The 20,480-nt window shown below is 38.5% G+C and overlaps 2 protein-coding genes across 2 annotated transcripts; both read right to left on the reverse strand.

Moving 5' to 3' along the window:
• Nucleotides 1–467: 467 nt before the first annotated feature.
• Nucleotides 468–4,421, reverse strand: LOC100258033 (LRR receptor-like serine/threonine-protein kinase RGI5). The gene is made up of 2 exons (XM_002263533.5): nucleotides 1,399–4,421; nucleotides 468–1,130 (listed from the first exon to the last, which is right to left on the reverse strand). Exons 1-2 carry the CDS (start codon nucleotides 4,262–4,264, stop codon nucleotides 748–750), a joined length of 3,249 nt encoding a protein of 1,082 aa, XP_002263569.3. The 5' UTR covers nucleotides 4,265–4,421; the 3' UTR covers nucleotides 468–747.
• Nucleotides 4,422–8,263: 3,842 nt separating this feature from the next.
• LOC100240915 (protein PIGMENT DEFECTIVE 338, chloroplastic) lies at nucleotides 8,264–20,255 on the reverse strand. The gene is made up of 8 exons (XM_002263472.5): nucleotides 19,298–20,255; nucleotides 18,992–19,066; nucleotides 18,844–18,915; nucleotides 16,887–16,967; nucleotides 16,617–16,714; nucleotides 10,508–10,633; nucleotides 8,929–8,977; nucleotides 8,264–8,811 (listed from the first exon to the last, which is right to left on the reverse strand). The coding sequence occupies exons 1-8, from the start codon at nucleotides 20,159–20,161 to the stop codon at nucleotides 8,635–8,637; spliced, it is 1,542 nt and encodes a 513-aa protein (XP_002263508.2). The 5' UTR covers nucleotides 20,162–20,255; the 3' UTR covers nucleotides 8,264–8,634.
• Between the last annotated feature and the right edge of the window lie 225 nt (nucleotides 20,256–20,480).

The raw sequence follows: 20,480 nt of genomic DNA on the forward strand, positions 1-20,480 counted from the left end.
TATCGAAAAAAACAAAAACAAAAAAACACTACATAGATATTCTGATGTCTATTGATCTTCTAACAAGGTTGATACTCTGCAATTATCACTCTTTATCTTTGTATTGATATGATTTTTTTTTACTATAATGGGAATGGAGAGCAACCAATATTGTCATATTGGATCTCCCTTTTGACTGACACTTGAAGAGTATGGACCCAGTCAAGAACACTCAAACCTTGGGAAACAACACTTGTCTGGTAAGGCATGTGGGGAAGGAGAGGGAGGCATGGCCTTCTATTCTGTGTCTCCTTTTGCCATGCAATATAGGGCCTACACATGGGGTGTGTGTGGGTGTGAACTAGGTTGCTTTCTCTCCTTCACTTTAGGCTCCTAAACTGCTGAAAAACTTTATCCAGAATTTTAGGTCGGTTTGAAAAGAGAAGAAAAATAAGATTCCCGCTTGGCCTCCCTTCAACTTTGCTCACTTTCATGAATAGTTATCTATTTCTTCAAAAAGGGGAAAAAAAATTGATTCTTTTCTTAGGAAAGGAAACAGAAACAAAGGGGAGAAAAGAAAAACAAAGCAAGAGGCAAATAAACCCATTGATGTTTCTAAAACTGTACATAGAACCCAATATGACGAGCCAAAGCCAACAATGATGCCACCTAAAGCTTCCTCCTCTCATTTCCCAGAGTAGACAGGGAAATTAATTACTGATAAAATTAATTACTGATAACCTTAAAAAAAGGAAAAGGAAAGAATATTCAGCTCTGGTTCGAAGACCCTTTTATCAGAGGTTGAGAAGTTTTCCCCCATTCTTCAGGTGGGCTCTTCACCTCCATCAGCAGTGCCACCACTTCCTTCATGGTGGGCCGTTCCACTGGCGAAGAGTTCACGCAGAACATTGCTATCCCGAGTGTTTGAAGCATCTCTTGTATCATCTGGTCTGGTAATCCTTGGAGCTTTGAATCAAGTACTGATGCAGCTGGTTCAAAGCTGCCCATTTTCTTTTTCACCCACTCAACTATGTGTAGCCCGCCCCCAGCCTGGGGCTCAACCGCACTACGCCCGCTTAGTATCTCCAGCAAAACCACTCCATAACTGTAAACATCGCTCTTTTCTGTTATGTTCATCGTGTATCCATACTCTGCAATCAGTATAAAAGAAGTTTGAGACTTAGAACAAAGATTTCCATGTTAAGATGAACCACTGAAACTGCATAAAATGAATCAAGAATGCCGGTTCCCTTGGCAATGGAGATTAAAAGAAACTGAAATGTTATTAAGCTTAAAGAATAAATGGCTCAAGTAATAACAACAGGCACCTATGAGAAGCAATTCAATTAACCATGCAAATTATGAACATAAAATGGTAAAATGCAGAAGAAGAGGCAATGCTTGGTTAGAATTGCTTGCCTGGGGCAATATACCCATAAGACCCGGCTACTCTGGAAATCGCCTGGTGGTAATTTGGAGAGATCATCATCTTTGCCAGTCCAAAATCTGCAAGATACGCTTCATACTTGGAGTCCAGAAGTATGTTATTGCACTTCACATCTCTGTGGAGTATTGTAGGTAAACAATCATGGTGAAGATAAGCAAGACCTTGTGCTGACCCAACTGCAATCTTGTACCTAGTTTCCCAATCCAAGTTCCTATTCCCCTGCAGCAGCTGTTGCAGATTCCCATTGGAAATGTAGTTATAGAGAAGGAGCTTAACACACTTGTTGGAACAGTAACCTAGGAGCTTCACAATGTTCCGATGTCGAATGTGTCCAAGAATTTGAATTTCTGAGGCAAAAGAGTCCACTGGGTCTTCATCTTTCATCGTTTTCCAAAGCTTTTTCACTGCAATCAACTCCCCATTGGGCATTTCTGCCTTGTACACCACCCCAGAACACCCTTTTCCAATCACATTTTCATCTTTCAGGCAATCCAGGATGTTGTCAATTGTGAAATTTAGCTTTTGAAATGGAATGAATGTCCAAGGATATGAGAAATCTTCAGCCCCTGATGAGGAAGCTGATGTGCCTGAGGACTTCTCTACCATATACTTGTGATTCCTTGTTACTAGAATCCATGATGCAATAACTGACATGATCACAGAAGCAAGAATAACACAGATCAAAGCTGCAGTTTTAGCTGATTTCATCCCATTTCTTCGAGCCAGACCTGAAGAACAAGTATACCCGTCCATTGACTGACAAAGCCTAGGATTCTCAAGGTATGAGGTTGAAGATAGAGTTCTGAAGAATGTTGTTACAGGGATAGGACCTGAGAAGTTGTTGTAGGAGATATTGAGGGAAGTTAGACTTGTAAGCAACCCCAAAACTCCAATCTTTCCATAAAGCATATTCTGAGAAAGATCAAGCGATTGCAGCTGCGTCAAACCGGACATTGTCTCAGGGAGTTCTCCTGTAAACCCGTTGGAGCCCAAATCCAAACTGATGGTTAAACTTGTAATGTAGCCAATTTCAGGTGGAATTGGACCAGAGAGGCTGTTGAAGCTCAAATCAAGCAGGGTTAGCTTCTGCAAGTTCCGGATGGATTTGGGGATGGACCCAGTTAGTAGATTGTTGTTGAGGATGAGCTTGTTCAAGTAACTGAAGTTCCCAAAACTCCATGGAATTCCGCCTGTGAAGCTGTTTCGACTGAGATCAAGCTGCTCCAAATTCACCAGCTCCCCTAGTTGGGAGGGAATTTCCCCAGTTATGTAATTATTGTGCACATCCAGCAACTCAAGAACTGTGATGTTGGCAATCTCATGAGGGAGGCGACCAGAGAAATGGTTCATGTACAAGTCAAGAAAGACGAGGTTCTGCAATTGGCCTATCTCCTTGGGAATCTGGCCTGAAAGCTGGTTTTCCCCAAGCCTCAATCTCACTAAGGACTGACAATTCGAAACACTTCGTGGCAGTCGTCCTGATAATGAATTCCCAAGGAGCAGAAGCTTGCTTAGCTTCTTCAAACCGAAAATCTCTTCCGGGATTGACCCAGTGAGCTTGTTCCTCGAAAGGTCAAGTGCATAGAGCTCAGTACAGTTCCCAAAAGAGGATGGTATGGTTCCAGACACCAAATTACCCCACAAGAAGAAACTCTGCAGATATTTCAAGTAGCCAACCTGCCATGGAATTGGGCCAGATAGTTGGTTCTTATCAAGCTGAAGAGCGGTAAGACTTGTACAGTTGCTCAACTGCCATGGAATCAAACCAGTGAGCGAATTGTCCGACAGATGAAGCTGCTCAAGAACCACTAGCTTCCCCAAGTCTCCAGGGATTTCCCCGGAAAGTTCATTTGCAGAGGCGTCAAGGATAACAAGCGATGAACAATTGGAAAGGTCAGGTGGGATGGGTCCTGTGAGTGAATTACCCCACAGAAGCAAACTAGTAAGCTTCTGCAACCTGCCCAACTGAGGAGGGATCGAACCAGTAAGCTTGTTCATATGCAGGTACAAGTTCCTGAGCTCTGAACACAGCCCAAGTTCAGGTGGAACTGACCCGAATACCTCAGTATCATAAAGGGCCAAAGTCTGGAGATTGATTAGGTTCCCAAATGTAGGCGGTATCACACCGGAAAGTCCAGTGGCTGCCGCACCAAACGTGGTGAGATTAGTAAGTAATCCTAACTGGGGTGGAATCTCTCCAGTCAGATAAGGGTTGCCCCCAATTCGAAACTGTTGGAGAGACACCAAAGAGCCTAAATGGAACGGTATGGACCCATTGAGAAGATTGTCTTGGAGACAAAGGACTTGCAATGAAGATAGGTTAGCAAGCTGCTGAGGTATGCTACCAGACAATCTATTGGAGTTCAAGAAGAGAAACTCAAGCGATGAGAGCCCTCCCAGTTGTGGAGGAATTGGACCAGAAAGAGAGTTAGAGGAGAGGTCTAGCAGGCGAAGATGAGAGAGTAGGCCAAAGGAAGGAGGAATTGTACCAGAGACATTGGTGGAGGAGAGGTTGAGGAGTTGCAGAAATGAGAGAGATGATAGTTGAGATGGCAATGAAGAGAGGTTGAGGAATGTGTTGGGTAGAGAGAGTGAGATAACCCTGTCTTGTGGAGAGCATGTAATGCCTTGCCATGCACATGGGGTCGAGCTTGATGGGTTCCATGAGGAGAGCACAGCCGATGATGACTTTGAAGAAGGGTCTGCAGCAGCAAGAAGAGAGAGAAGAGCCTGCCCATCAGGAGACAGAGAGGTGACCAGGGTTTGAGCCATGGTTGCCCAAAGGAAGAACAAGAAGAACAATGGAGAGGATGTAAGAAAACAGCCTTTTTTCTCCATTTTTGGGCTCTGTGACAAAGATAGCAAATGGGTTTGAAGAATCAGTACTGGTGGTCCTATTAGCGGCTCTGCTATCGGTGGTGGTGGCGCTGAAAGTCCACTCTAGGAGACAACATACATGTGAGGGAGGGTTTTGTGGAGGTGGGGATGCTTGAGTTTCACACTAGCTGTTGAACCCATGCATGTGAGCAAAAAAGATAGTGCTAGCTCCTCTTAAGTGGAAAACAGTACTGTTGAACACACACAAAGTTATTGCTCAAGAGTCTCAACTCCCTTACCGGAAAAAAGCCCTCCTGCTCCCTCAACCGCCGGATGTTGTGCTAGTGGAGGTGCTGCTAGTCAGTGGTCATACAATGGTGAAGATGACAACCTCAAACCCAAGCCCTTCTAGGGTTTACTCCATGAATGCTGGCCATCATATTCTGTGTCTCATCACTCCCATATAGTGGTGGTGGTGGGTGGTGGCTGAGCAGCTTTGGTTTGAACTTTCAGGGAACTCTTGTACTTTCTACAAAAGAAGAGTTCAAAGGCCATTCATGCATTTAAATACCTACAATTACTTTAGCCCAAAACTACCCTCATCATCCAATGGGATCATCAGCTCTCCTCCAGGGGCAGTGCTGTGATGTTGAACTCAAAAACAAGCTTAGCATAATCAGCAGATGGGAAATAAAGGAAAGTGGGCAAATGGGTCGGATTCCAGTGGGTGGGTGGTGCCTAGGGAAGAGTAAGATTTGATGATATAGGAGTGAGGCAGCTTGGGAGATTGTGAAAGGTAAAGGGACTGGAGGAAGCAACCATTTCAATGTCTTTTCCTATATATATTATTGCCTGTTTACTACATAAACAATACACCATCTACCATTGTTTGTTTCTCATATAATTTATACATATGACCTAGGGTTTGGCTCTAAAATTTTGTCACCTCTTGTGAATTTTCTTATCAACATCCCATTTTACTTCTTTCAAACGCCCAATTGCATAACATATATAGTAAAAGACACAATATTATGTACGGTCCAACCTTGTATTATCAAATGGGTTTTGTACTATGGTCTAAAATTATGTAACATTAACTATAGCCTATGTTTTCGAGTAGAGAAATGATAAATAAAGTTTGGAATTATTATCTTCTTGAGAGTGAAATGGTAAAAATGTGTAAGTAGAGATAGGGTTGGATTTGGTTTCCGAGGAGGAAGTGGTGGGTTTGTTTTGGGAGTGGTGGCAAAGGAAAATGCAGAGTCACATGAAAGAGAGGCTTGTAGGGTTATATAACATAAATTATATTAGGGCACATTTCACGATTAGGGTTTTATTAGGTTTTTAGGTTTTGACTCTATTCACTATTCACTATTCAGCCGCACCACATTTCATTTCATTTAATGAAACCTAAGCTGATTGGGCCACTCTTGGGTGCCACCTCATGGAGCTATTTTGCATGAAATGACCATTAGCACCCTAGCTGAACCAAAGCTCCAAGGGAAGTTTTGGAAACCCATTGGCCTGAAATTGTGTCTCGAGCATCAAAATTATAGGGTGTGCAAATCACTTTGCTGTGACGTGAGCCATATAAAACCCTAATTACTGTAGTCAAAAGGGTGGGTAAATGGGCTTGGACTTGGGCTTGGACACATTCAAAGGCCTCATATAGTTTATTAGGGGGCTTCATTTTTCATCTTAATTTTAATTAATTAATTATACTTATACAATAATAATAATAATTGGATTTTTAATTGAACCCACATAATATAAATACATCAAAATGAATAATGCAATCATTTTAACTTCATTAAGATATATATATATATATATGTAAATTAAATTATTTTAATATGAATTTTAAGATAATAATTTAAAATTAGGTACCATGAAGTGCACTCATTGGGTCAAACCAACCCCATCATGGGTTCAACCAAATGATGACCCCATTTAGTTTAAAGGATTATTGGCCATCCCCTTTACATATGTGTAACAATTTCTAAGTATTACACAAAATATATAAATATAAATATAAATAAAAATATAGATTGGGTTTTGCATTTCTTAAGGTTGACGTATCATTAAGATGAATGTTGAAAAGAGGTTTACTCAAATAAATCAAAGATATGGCACATTCATAAAGGCACCCTTTCATGGATTACACAATCTCCTCACATGGATGAAAAAATAAAAATAAAAAATAAAAAGGAAAGGAAATGTTGTTAATTTTATAAAAAAATATAATGAAAGAATTTTATTTTTTATTTTCCCTATGTTCCCGAGAAAAAGTTCAAAAGAATATGATAGATTATGGGTTTTCATAAATAAATTATTTTTATTTTAAAAATATACAACTTAATATGCAACTTTTTTATTTTTTTATTTTTTATAAAAGTAAAATGAATTCTCTATTTCTTTACCAAACACACCCATCATTTTTCATGAATTTTCAATTTATAAATTAGTGTTCAAGTTGCAGTGGTCCAAAGCAAACTAGGTGAGTAAAATAATGGCACAAAAAGTGTAGGGTGGGGGTCCTGCAAGCTCCCTCTCAGAGGTGCAAGGCCCCCATAAAAGGGGTTCAAATAATACCCTAATGTGACCTTAAATTTTTCCATGTCCAAAACCCATTATAATATTGAAGCCTGAAGCCGGAGTTTAAGAGTCTAAGACCAAAATCCTAGTGAAATTAAAATCTAAAAGGAAATGACAGTAGGAATTGAGTGGTTTGGACAAAAACATAAAAAAGATATCTCTAAGATAGGCAGGAGATACCAAGATGGAAATTGGAGTCAGATAGGCCTGCAATCTTTAGTGGTAGGAGATAGGGAACATGCATAGAATTTCTTACTATTCTTCTCATGTCTTTAAGCACAAGCATTTGATATGGCTCCTTCTTGAGACTTGAGCACTACTCTCTCTGTCATTAGTATCTTAGTTTATAGTTCATAAACCTAGACACTTGTATTTTTCCTTTTTAAATTTAATTTTTTTATCAGGGTTACACCATCCATATTGGAAGTAATTTCTTCCCATTTCAAATTTGTTTATATGTTGTTTGGATCTGACTTTCTAGCTTTTAATGATGTTTACCACACTTTCAAACATGATTTATCTATGTTTTGTAGAAAAAAAAAATTAAGAAAATCACATTTTTACTTAATTCAGTTATTAAAAATAAGAAAAATAACCTTATTTTTTAAAAACTATCCCAAACAGGCCCTTAGAAAACCAGCAAGATTAGTGGAGATGAGAGACACAACCAAGGACAAGCAGACCTAATGTAGTGCTCAAACTCCTGGAAGTAGGACAAGTGAGGGGGACTGACTTTAGGGTGCCTTTCTTTGCTCTTTGCTCTTGTGTCTTTAAATTTCATGGAGCCCATAACCCTATTAATAATAGGGCAGTCTCAACTTAGTTCGCTTTTAGATTCCATCTCATAGGGTAATCTCTCTAAACAAAAGATCAAAACCATAAAGAGACAATTTTTAAAGTCATGATAAGAATAGCATGAAGAAGACAAAAAGATGGAAACCTTGGAGAAGAGCCACAGGCTCACTTAGTCACCCTGCATAAAAAATAACACATAAAAATGATCATGTATAGGGCTAGGGTTGGTAAGGACTCATAACAGAGATCTCCACAAAAGCATACTTGAAATTAAAAGGCATCATCTTTCTTGGTATCCTGCTTTTAGCTAAGAAAATGGAACACTTTTTGGCAAGATGACCACTCGGTCAATATCAGATTCTTTGGTGCATAAACATATGCAATTTTCTTAACTGTTCTTGCAGCTTCTCAAAACCAGTGGCGAATGGAGGATCAGTTGTCGATTTGTCAGCATGCAGAGCTTTGTCGCGACTAACACCGAGTAACAAACTCTCAATGTCAAGCAATAAGTGAAGTACATCATACATTGAGATTGTTTTAAAACACTGAACGAGGATTCTTTGAATTAATGGAACTGGTCAACGACAAACTTGGAGGGCAAGGAAAGGGGAGGGATCAGAATCATGGATATAGAATAAATAATGATCACTTTTCATTGATAAATCATAAAGTAACATCTAAGGCAATATTAAACTGCATAGATGAAAGGAAAAGGAGACACCAAACACAAACTAGAGAAAATTTGATCAGTGGGGCTACTAATTGAATGAGGAAAATCATGTTTGTGTTGTGATCATCATATGCTTTGTTTCGATATATTTTCAGATGGGTTGTGATCTGAAATGCAGTACACACCATCAAGATAAAACATTGATTTTTGTTAACCTTACCAAACAATGGCCTAACTGGAGATTTAACTTTCTTTCCATGATCAGACGAGGCGTGGCTTGGCCGGTTTCACATTTTTCCAACTATATGAGGTCACTGAGAAACTCTATAGGTCAGTTTGGTCCATCATCCCTTTCAAATTTGAACCATCTCCAATTTGCATACAAACTTGCTTCGTCATGAAAAGGTAGAGCATCAGTTGGAAGAGGTTCTAACTTACGAGTTGCTGTAACTGCTGGCAGCTTTTGCCTATACTTTTTTGCCATTTCTTCAGCATCAGAAAAAACTTTCTGCCAGAGAGTAAAATCTTATGAAAATTGTAACTTTAGAAGTCAAAATCAGAGAATAGCCACACTTAGAAGCCATTACAATATAGAAATAGAGATAAACTAGAAGAATATAAGCACCTCTTTGTTTGATAGAAATAGACCAGGCTCACTTTCGAGGTCAGCAATACTGCAAGCCATAATATCAAACTATCGTTAGTGGCCATTATTTAGCATTAGCTAAACTTGTCTGACATGAAATGTTCTAAACATTTCCCCATTTTAGCTTCAGGCAAACACAAAGGGAGTTGGCGCGGAGGGGGGGGGGGGGTTGGTGGTGGTGGTGTGGGGAGAAGGGATATAAGAACCACATACATCAATGATACAAGTTATGAAACTTTCATCAGGTGGGTTCATTCCCATCCTAGTTTCATGTAAGTCCATGATGAACTTAGAAACCATCTCAACCAAAAGATGGTGAGATGGAAAGACATGATGAACTATGATATCACATAATTGGAATACAAGCATTTTATGGGCAATTGCTAAATGATAAATGTGATTTTATTGGTTGCCAACCTCATATATACATGCATCATCAGATATCCAAAGTACAAAAGTGCACTATTGTCCAGTGATTGTAGTGCTAACAGAATCATCCGCAATCATCTCATCTATCAATATTAATGGACTTGGGGCAGAACCAAAGTGACCTTGGATGTCTCATTGAAATGAACCACTCAATCATGTTTTACATTGCGTTTTTGAGGCATACAGTCATCCTATAAAATGGCATCCCATTATAGAAGACAGATCTATCAACACAAATAATAGTCCATTTTCAGGATTTCAATTTTTCTTTCTTTTGTTCCAATGGCACAAGGCATCTGCTTTCTACAATTAACTCTGTTTTGGAATATGATCTAAGAGGATGGATTTGCAGCTTGTTTTGATAAGTACAATGGAAAATTTTCATTTCCATTTGACCTAACACAGTGAGATAATGATAGTTTTTTCATTTTCTTTCTTTTTCCTTTCATCAGAACACAGAAGAAAGCTCCTACAAACTTCAACTTAATAGAGTTAGTAAACTTGCATGACAACCCCTTTGATAACTAGATGGTGCCGCTTGGTGCTCCTGCACAAGGTTGCAATATAAATAAAACATATTCTTAGGTGCCAACACCAGGATCTTTGTGCAGGTTTCCCAGATAGCTATGATGTTGGGTGAAATAAAATTTTAGAAAGAGAATATACACCTTGATTTCTGGATTCCAGTCTATTAAAAAGAGAAAGGCAAGGTGCTACGAACCAGGCTTTGCCAATTTAGTAGTAGTTGTCCATATCCTTACCACTGTAACTGACAGGGATGATTCAGAAGTTGTCATTTTTATCAACTATTTGATGAATATTCGTTTTTCTATTACCTAGATCAGATATAGCTATACAATTTCCAAGATAATTAAACTCCCCACCTGAAGATTCCACCATGGCCAGGATATTTCCAATAAAGTCTTTTCTTCTAGACGTAGAGTTCTCCTTTCTTATGCCTTTTAAGCTTGTATTTTTTTACCTTCATAACTTGAAGGAAATCAAACACTCAAGGGATGCAAAAGTTTGGAAATAAATTAGAAAACTATGAAGAGAGGAAATGAACAACGACCTTGAGAGTCAGAATTGAGGATTACTTGTAAATGCTATAATGATTTCTTGGGCTTACCTGAGAGCTATTTTGTTGGGAAACATGGACTTTACTACCATAACTTTAACCTTCTCATCAACTGTTAGCAAATCACTGACAGAAGTAACTCGGGCACGAGTGATGTTTGAGATATGCAGCAACCCACTGAAAAACATTAGAGAGTTATTAGTCATTTCTTCACCAGTGATAAACAAAAGAGAATAGGGAATTTGATTTAGCTTATGTGATACGTCTATGGATCATCTCCAAATACATACAATTTGCTGTAAGTGAATAGAAATCTAGAGCAATACTATTCATTAGAGGAGTCTTGGCAGATCTTTTAATTTACTTTGAAAAACTACAATTTATGAGAAAGTTTTGACTAATAAGAAAGCCTACCAGACAATTTACAAAGTTAATGTCCTATTTGTACCATTAAAACCAATTTAGAAATTTATTCAGTATTCAAAAGATGAAGATGTAGATGTAGAAAAGAAAAAAAGCAAATAAAAACAGCCAAAAGAGAAGTTTTCCCTCTATTTTTATTTTTATTTTTCACTAACAACCAATTTGTATAGAGGTTATTTAAAACTTCCTTAGTGGCCAGACTTAGTAGTTATCACGTAACCACAAATATCATCTTCTCCCCTGAAACCACCATTACTGTCACCACCATCGTGGCATTGCCTCTACCTCTACACTGCTGTGCCATTCATCAACACCACTGCCATCTTAGTAAACATAACCACAACCTCTAACACCACCACACTGCTATGATCACCATCCACCAGGGGGTCGTCCATTCTTGCCAAGAAGCTTTAGGATCTTGGAACAGCCTCTTCCTCCAAGATCCTAAGAAGTGCTCTAGTGTCTAAAAGACCATTGGAGGGTTGCAGCAAATCAGTAATGCTTGAGAAAAGGTCCTTCACAGATGTAGTGAAAAAGGCTCATGGAGTGGTGGGTGAAGTGGTGTGGTTACAGCTAGGGGTTATGGAGGTCCAGCATAGGGAGGAACTACTGAAGTGATGCTTAGTGGGAAGATAAGGGGGAGTCTCCTGGCTCCATTTCAGTTTTTGCCCACTTTGAAGAGGCGGGCTGCTAGGAGCAGGAACTTGAAAGGTGGTGTGAGGTTAGCTTTGATAAGGGATGCTCTCATCCCTTTTTATTTTGAAGAAGCCTCTAACGCAGAGTCGATGTTTGTAAGTTTTAAGAAGGCATGAGAATAAGCCCTTATATCTAGACAGATGGGCTCTAGAGATAGGGTGTTTTTCATAGAAAAGTATTTCCAAAGGAAGTGTAAGCAAGTGTTGTGGGGCTTCTGCCACATTCATGGTGTTGTCAGGTTTTGAGAAAGCTAGGAGATAGCTGTGGTGGATTTTTGGTAGTAGATAAAGATACCGCCCAACAACGAAAATTGCAATGGGCAGCAGTTTTGGTGAAATCAAACGGAAGGAGGATGCCTAGGACATTAACTAGTGATGGACCTATCGTGCTTTGCGATACAGCTCTGGTGGAAGTTCCACCATGGCTATCTTAGGTTGCTCAAAGCTTGGTTGCAGCCAACTGGAGACAAGGGGACAGGTTGAGGATGTGTCACACGCTGAAGGGAGAGTGGGGAGCAACATCTGTAAAAAAGGAGTGGCACATGGGACATGTCATCCTCTTATTCAAAGAGTAGGAGCAAGCCTGTGGCAGCTACTATTGGCTCTAAAAAGGGGGTCTTAGTTGGATCAAAAGATGGGTGTAGGTTTGCAAAGGATGAGGGGCCTAAAAGTTTGAGCAAAGATAGCTTTGTTTTTGTTTTGTTTTGTTTTTTTTTTTTTTGATAGGTAAAAAGAAAACATGTATTAAGAAGAGAAGTGCCAAAAAAGTGCCCCAAAGCACACAAAGAGAGTATACAACACCCCTCAAAGAGCCCCTAACCAATCCACAAAATCTACAATAGAGGATAAGCTGGAAACTATAAACAATTTGGACCACGCCCAAAGATTACAAGGAAAAATAAGTTCAATCCCTTGTACAGACAGCTCTTTGTTATTAAGCGCTCTATTATTCCTTTCTTTCCAAATTGTCCACAACAAACACAAAGGAACAGCCTACCAAACCTTCTTCCTTTTCCTACCCACAAAGGACCCGTGCCAACTTAAAAGCAACTCTCTCATTGAAGAGGGCAGCACCCAAGACACACCAAACAAAGAAAACAAAATATGCCAAGCAACCCGAGTCTTGTCACAATGGATGAGAACGTGATCAATTGATTCTTCCTCTTCGTGACAAAGAAAACATTTGTTTTCCATTGACCACCCTCTCCTCCTTACAAGATCCAGAGTTAAGACTTTACTCCAAGTAGCCTCCCATGCAAAGAAGCTAACCTTAGGCAACACCCAAGAATTCCAAATGATTGCAACTGGGAAATTGGAAGGACCTCCAAGCTCCAAAACCTTGTACAGGGCTTTAATAGAACATTTTCCACACTTGGCCTAAAGTGAGAGAGCGGTAGCTAGTGGCAAGCTCATAAAAGTTGGTGGGCTTAGTGGTGGGTTTGAGGGGTCATACTTGAAGGAGGCCCATTGCCAAAGGGAAGGGAGTAGCATAATGTGCTAAGCCAAGAGAGCCCCATAGAAAGGGATGGGTAGTGGAATCCCTAATCTATAGAGGGGTTGTGGGCTAGGTTGACAAGTCGTTGAATTTAATGGGTGTGGGCCTAGACTGGAGGAGATGGTGGATCTTCGGGTGAGTTGTAAGCTAAGTTGACACTTTGTTGAATATAAAGGGGGCGGGCCTTGGTTGGAGGAGTGAGTGGGCATAATCTCTTTAGGCTTAAAGGGCTTTGAGGTTCCTTTTGTCTCTAGCTCATCCTTCTAAGTAGGACGTTGAGCAAGAAGAGGTAGGTGGGGGGGTTGGAGGGAGTTCGATGACATCGAGGTAATGGTAATGCAATCCATATCGTTTTTTTCGCCTTATGATCGCCGATAATGCACTCATGGCAGAAGGGGCTAGATTCCTAGGTTCTCTTTTCTTTGTGATTTCTTTGGGAAGCAGGATTAAATCAGGAAAGAGATGTTTTAATCAAGAAAGAGATGGTCATAAATTAGGGGGGATTCTAGGACTCCAAGGAGAGGGAGGGAGTCCTTTCTCAAGAAGAGGATGAAGTTAGAAGGATAGCAAAGAGGGGGTGTCACAAGTGGACCCTCGTTGAAAAACCTAATAGAAGTAGAAACAGAGGGAGATTTATAATTAGGGGAAGTTTGAGACAAGTCATAACGCTACATTTTTTGTGTTCATCCCAAAGAAAGGGGGGCGCGGAGGATATTAATGAGTTTAGGCCTATTAGCTTGGTGAGTGATCTATATAAGATCCTTGCTAAAGTATTAGCAAAGAGATTGAAGAAGGTGGTGGGAAAAGTGGCTTCCAAGTCTCATAATGCTTTTAGAGAAGAAATGCAAATTCTTGATGTGGAGTTAATTGCTAAGGAGGTTGTAGTTTCTATGTTGAAAAGTGATGCATGTGGCATCAAGCTAGACATTGAAAAGACATGATTACATCAACTAGATTTTCTTTCTATTAGTTCTTGAAAAAGATGAATTTTGGTCAAAAATAGATATGATGGATTAAATGGTGCATATTTTCTACAAAATTTTCAGCACTTGTTACTGGCACCCCTTCTAATCTTTTTCAAAGCTCTAAGGGTTTGAGACAAGGGGATCCTCTTTCTCCTAATTTATTTGTTGTGGCAATGGAGGTTCTTAGGTTTCTTTTGAAGTGAGATAAGGAAAGAGGCTAACTATTGGGATTTAAGGAGAGAAGTACAGGTGGTGAAGGGAAGGAAGTGCCCTATTTGTTGTTCGCAAATGATACCCTTGCTTTTTGTGAGGCTTCTCTAGATCAAACAGATCATTTAAGCAAGTTGATCATGTAGTTTGAAGCCATCTCATGTTTGAAAATTAACATAGAAAATAACAAGTTGATTCTAGTTAGAAGGGTGGATAATGTGGAGAAGTTGGCCTATGAATTAGGGTGTAAGTTAGGAGAGTTTTTTTGTTCTTATATGGGGCTTCCATTAAGCACTCTTTTTAAATCAATGGCAATTTATGATGGGATGGAAGAGCGGTTTCCCAAAAGGTTGTCGATATGGTAAAGATAATATATCTCTAAAGACAAAATAGGCTTTCTTTGATTCAAACCACATTATTTAGCTTGCCCATCTATTTTATGTCATTGTTTTATGATCTAAGAAGAGTTAGATGGAAGCTTAAGAAGATTCAACAAGATTTCCTCAAGGGAGATAGGGCTTTGGAGAGGAAACTTCATCTAGTGAAGTGGTTGATTGTTTGTAGGGAGAAAAGAAAAGGAGATTTAGGTGTTATATGTCTTCACTAAATAAGGCTCTTTTGTGTAAGTGGAGTTGAAGATATGCATCTAAAATGGGAGCTATCTAGGAACAAGTTATAAGTGGAAAATATAGGAAGGAAGGAGGAGGGTGGAGATCTTGTGGCATGAGATATGAGTATGGTGTTGGGTTATGGAAAGTTATCAGTAAGGACTGAGACATCGTTAATCATATAACTTCCTTTTTGTGGGGAATGGGAGAAGGGTAAAGATTTGGAAGGATAGGAGGTGTGGGGATGAGCCCTTGTGTGTTTCTTTCTCATCACTGTATGCTTGAGCCTTATCAAAAGAGGCTTGGGTGGCGGATTTGTAAGACCTAACAAGTGATAAGGATAACGGAAACCCTTGTTTCTCTAGACATCAAAATGCTTGGAAATTGGATAATGTAAAAAAAACTCTTTTCTAGACTATAAAGCAAGGTAGTGAATATAATGGAGGAGGTAATAGTGGTGTGGATAGATTTGAGGAATGATACCTTCCTTGTGAAGTCTCTATATGTTGCCTTGGAGCCTATGAGTTCAATTCCTTTTCCAACAGGGGTTAATTGGAATCCTTGGTTTCCATCTAAAGTAAGTTTCTTCGAATGGGAGGCTTGTTGAGGAAAGGTATTAACTCTCAATCAATTTTGGAGAAGAGGTTAGGAGTTGGTCAATTGCTATCTCTATAAAGTAGAAGAAGAATCAATTGATCACATTCCTCCTCACTATGCTAAGACAAGGTCTCTTTGTTTGGCATTCCTTAGGTGTTGTCTACCATAGGTAGAGAGAATCTTTTAGGATAGCATGACTCCTTTATAGGAAGAAGACATAAGAAAGTTTGGAGAGTTGTTCCTTTGTGCATTTTTTGAACAATTTGAAAAGAGAGAAATCAAAGTTCATTTGAGAACGAGAAGCAATTTGACCATATTCTAAAAGAGTCTTTTCCTTAATAATATCTTCTTAAAGTTGTGCATAGATGAAGGCTCAATGCTTTGATTTGATTTTGTTGATTGGTTGGATCCCCACTAAGGGAGAGAGTTGTTTCTTGTGTTCTCTCTTTTTTTACCATACCTTTGGCACTCATTGTATATGTCTTGTGTTTGTTTATAAAATCTTATTATTGCCTATTGATATATATATTGTTTTGCTTGCTTGTAAAAAAATGTATTTATTTTAAAGCAAAACATATAGAACTGTTTAAAATAAAATCATAAAATATCAGTTACACAATCTTTTACTATACATTTTATCTCATAACATTTATTGCATATATCTTGTACACAGAATTCAGATGAATTGAGTTCACTTTCTGAACTAGCCAACCTGGACCTCAACCGCATGAACATAACTGATAAGTGCATCATAGGGGATGAAGTAAACATGGTTTGTGCTAAATTTTCAGCATTCTTAACTTTCTCAGAATCATCTCCCCTTTTCTGCACCAGTCCTAACAAGTCATTACTTAGAAGTAAGGCACATGCATATAGAAAGCATCCAGCTAGGTGAAAGTAATACAAAACTGTCTTGGTGCTATATGTTGCCATCTTTATTTCCTTCCATTCTTTTCCAAATTCATATAATTTAGCTTCTACTAATGTGATAACTCTTTATCCAAGAAACAATGTGATTTGTTTCCTTATTTTGTTATTCAGATATCAGCTTATCCCACATTCACAGCTTTGTTTCTGCTTCTTGGTAACAAACTTCAACATGGCATAAATCAAGGAAAAATTAGATGTGCAACTAGAGACCAAGTTATAGAACCAACAGTATCTCACCTTCTATTACTTTCACCAATCATTATTTGAGCTCCATATGGAAAAATTTTCTTAACAGTTCCTTCTAGAAGTGTTCCCTCTTGAAGGTGAGACTTTTCCTGCAACATTAAATAGCGATTCAGGAGGGCTTTGTTTATAAGGAGGAGACAAACAGACAAAAACTCCCACTAATATTTTAAGTGTCATGCACACACACACACACACAAGAGAGAGAGAGAGAGAGAGAAAGAGAGAGAGAACAACAACACAAAATCCCAAGAGAAAACTGACCCAAGCATCCTTCTCACTGAGTATTAAGTCATTCTTAGCTTCATCTATTCTAGTAATCTGCACATATAGTCGGCGTCCAACCTACACCATCAAGAAACCAACAAAATGAAAAGAAAAATCAATACAAAATGGGTTAGAAAATGTGAGGAAAATGACTTAATAAACATGGAGATGCTAGAACTAAATTACCAGTTTAGTCAAAGTGTAAGCCAGAGAACCATTTGCTTGGCCATACAGACAATATTCAGTGCCTAGACTCAGAAACTTGCCAGCAGTTGACCAGGTGAGACCAACGGTGGCACCTCCTTAAGGTGTGTTATGACGGTTATTTTGTACATAAAGTATTTTATGAATAAAAGGAATCTTTATTTTTATTTTCCATGGGGACTAACTCGAATAATAGTTGAGTGCTCGCCTCTCAATAACATTCATGCTGCAAGCAAGTCAATTTTAGATACAGCTCTCAATTTGCAATAATGACACTTCAACATACACTGGTTTCTCTCAACTTAAGTGAACAAAGCTTTTAATTCAACCATTTGGCATCAGCTACCCAAATCCTATTTTAGGATTCCATTCTATGCATGTCCATGTTTTTGTCATATTGTCCACCATGATGTGTTTTGTTCACTGTGTCAACTAACATTCTTTTTTTTTTTTTTTTTTCTCATCCTCAAAGCATCCAAAAATTGAAAATTGTAAACCACCTACATAGTTTTTGAAGGCCTTTCACAAGGCGCACCTCCAAACAAGAGAAGCATAAATAAAATGGGTCCCAAAAGATTTACTCCTCTGTCAGAAAGGTGTCTGCCTAGCATGCTTTTTCACACATTGTATGCCTCAGAGAAATAGACAAATGCTTATGCCTCGCAAAGTCTTTTTACACCATAGCATGTAAGAAATATGCCACAATCAAACATACTTATGTCTTTTCTCATAGATACTAATTTTCAATATTTGTGTATACTGCTTATGTTGTATATCAGCTATTTCTTTAGCTTTTTCTTTCTTGATAAATTTTATATACAGAGAAAATGGCTTATGCTTCATGAGAATAAACATTTTCTCTTTTCATTTTTATATCTAAATTCATCTATTAATTTTTATATATATTATAATCACCAACTTTTTACATACCTTTAAATATAAAGATAAAAAATCAAAAAGCTTACGCTTCATGCCTCAATGCTCACCTTGCTTAGTAGAAAGGAAAATGTTTTATTTATGTTCTAGTTGATCCTGATTTGATACTAGGAGTATATTGTTTTTTCCCCAGCCACATTTTAACCATCTCATTTTATGAACAAAAGTTTTCGTTCAATTTGTTAGGTAATACACAATCCTACAAGAGACATAAAGCCTTACTTGACTCCATTCATCCCCTCGAATGCTAAGGGCAACATCTTTTTTGATCTCTTCTGTGTCATAAATTCCCTTTCAATTTATCTATTTAGTCTTCCTTTATTTTCCATAATTCACCATATTACTCCTCAATACCCTTTATGCTTATCCTATGTCAATAATGACCATACACAGGTCTTCTTCTACCATATATACCTTCACAATCTGACATCTGAACAATAAGATAGCTTCTATTTGATTTCCCCCACAGGGATCTAAACTAATGTCCTTGTACTCTTCCTTCAAGTAGTAGACTTAGCCTAATCACTCACTCCCAAAGTCTCATAGTATGTAAACATGTTGCATATCTCCTCTTCTCTAGTAAATCCTAGTTCTAGATTAAACAGTCAGTATCCATCTATTATGAACGTTAATCTGTTATCTTGACACATTCTAAACCATTGTCACCATGGAAATCTCCATCTGATGCAGTACAACTATATTAAAGTTGAGATTAATGCAACATGTATACATATAAACAGAATCAATGGTAACCCCACAAGTAACTAATATTAGAAAATTACCCAGCCTGAAATCCCAAGAAGTTCTAACTTACATTTTCTTTCAACTCGGTAAAGCTTTTAACTCTATTCAACAACTCAGCCTTAGGAAGAAAAGCTCGTAAACCCTGCCAAAACCAAATTCCAAATTTAGTAACAAACACTTACAAGGACCAATCAAAGGGAGTGTGTATGGAATTAAACCTCAATTCTTGTCAGAAGACCACCAGTATTCCACTCTGTTATTCTAACCTCGATAGGTTCATTGAGTTGTTTTATCTGCCAAAAACACAAAAAATTTCAACAAAACGTTTGAATCCCATTGACAGATATCACATATAAGTTCAACGTTATCATAGGCAACTAAAATCATGAGCTTAGATTCAAAAAACCGGTAATAACTGCCCCATACAGTGTTGAATACCACTAAGAGGCCAAGCACCGACTCTATAGTAACAGCAAGAAAATATCAAATAGACGTTTCACCAAAAGAAAAAGTAAGAAAAGAACCTGCCTCACTCGATGCCAGGCAATCCTCCGAAAGAACCGCCGTGTAGAAAGCAAAGGCCGGCCACTGAGAGTTCTTCCAAGAACCTCAGCAAACAAAACGGTGCCAGTCTCCACAACAGGGCTCCCTTGCATAGGTACCCTACTCAATGCATCATCATTCCTAACGATGCTCATTTTCCCATGAACCATAAACTCCTCAGCATCTTTCTCCACATCACACAACAAGTATTCCATCTCTTTGTCATACAAAGGAAGCACCTCCTTGGTCAGCATTGTGCCCAGAAGGTCTGCCCCAACATTCACATCAAGCTTGTTCTCATTCCCTGAAACAACCACACCCACTACAAAATCACCAGGTTTTGGCTCATAATACTCCACAGACACCAGTTTAGTAGACCCGCTCTCACTTATCTCACTGCCATCTTCCCCAGATGCTCCGTTGGCCTCCTCTGAACTCTCCCTAGGCTTAAAGAACTTTAAAAAAGGTGCTAATGCCTCATCTTTATCAGGCTTTTTCAATTCAGAATCAATATCTGAAGCAGAACCATTGTTTAAAGGCACCGGAGAAGGCTTACCCAACAATTCAAGCTCTTCAATATCTTGAACCCCATCAATTTCTGGGGTTTCCGGCAGCTGGGTACTCGAAATATCATAAAAAATGTCGTTTGGGGAGCAAAAGGAGATTTGGGTTGTTCTCCAAACGGGCGAATTCTTAGGAGAAACTAGGGTTTTTGATTGGGGTTTTCGAAGTGGTAATTTGGGTGTGTTGTGGAAGGAAGTAAACGAGATGTTGGAATTTAGAGGTGGATGAGATGAGAAGCGAAAAGAGAGGGAATTGGAGGGATGGGCAAGGACTATTGGCATCTCCTTATCTGAAGCAGAAACTCATGAGCGTGAGCTCTGTCTGTTGGATTCTTTCAGCTTGATTTTCCTTGACGTTGTGGACTCCTCAGCCATGAATTTGTCTAAAACGTAATGTCCGTTGTTTTATCATTTTTAATATTATTATTATTATTCACTTATGTGAAAAAATAAATAAAAATTAACTTTAAAAAAATTGAATTAAATTAAATTATTTTAAAAAAAACTTAAAATATAATTTTATTGTTGAGATAACGAATCAGAACTTTTTACACGAATCATTTCACAAACTTACAAAATTTGAAACTTAATACTCATCAAA

This window comes from Vitis vinifera, chromosome 18 (genome assembly GCF_030704535.1).
Source record: "Vitis vinifera cultivar Pinot Noir 40024 chromosome 18, ASM3070453v1".
Taxonomy (NCBI): domain Eukaryota; kingdom Viridiplantae; phylum Streptophyta; class Magnoliopsida; order Vitales; family Vitaceae; genus Vitis; species Vitis vinifera.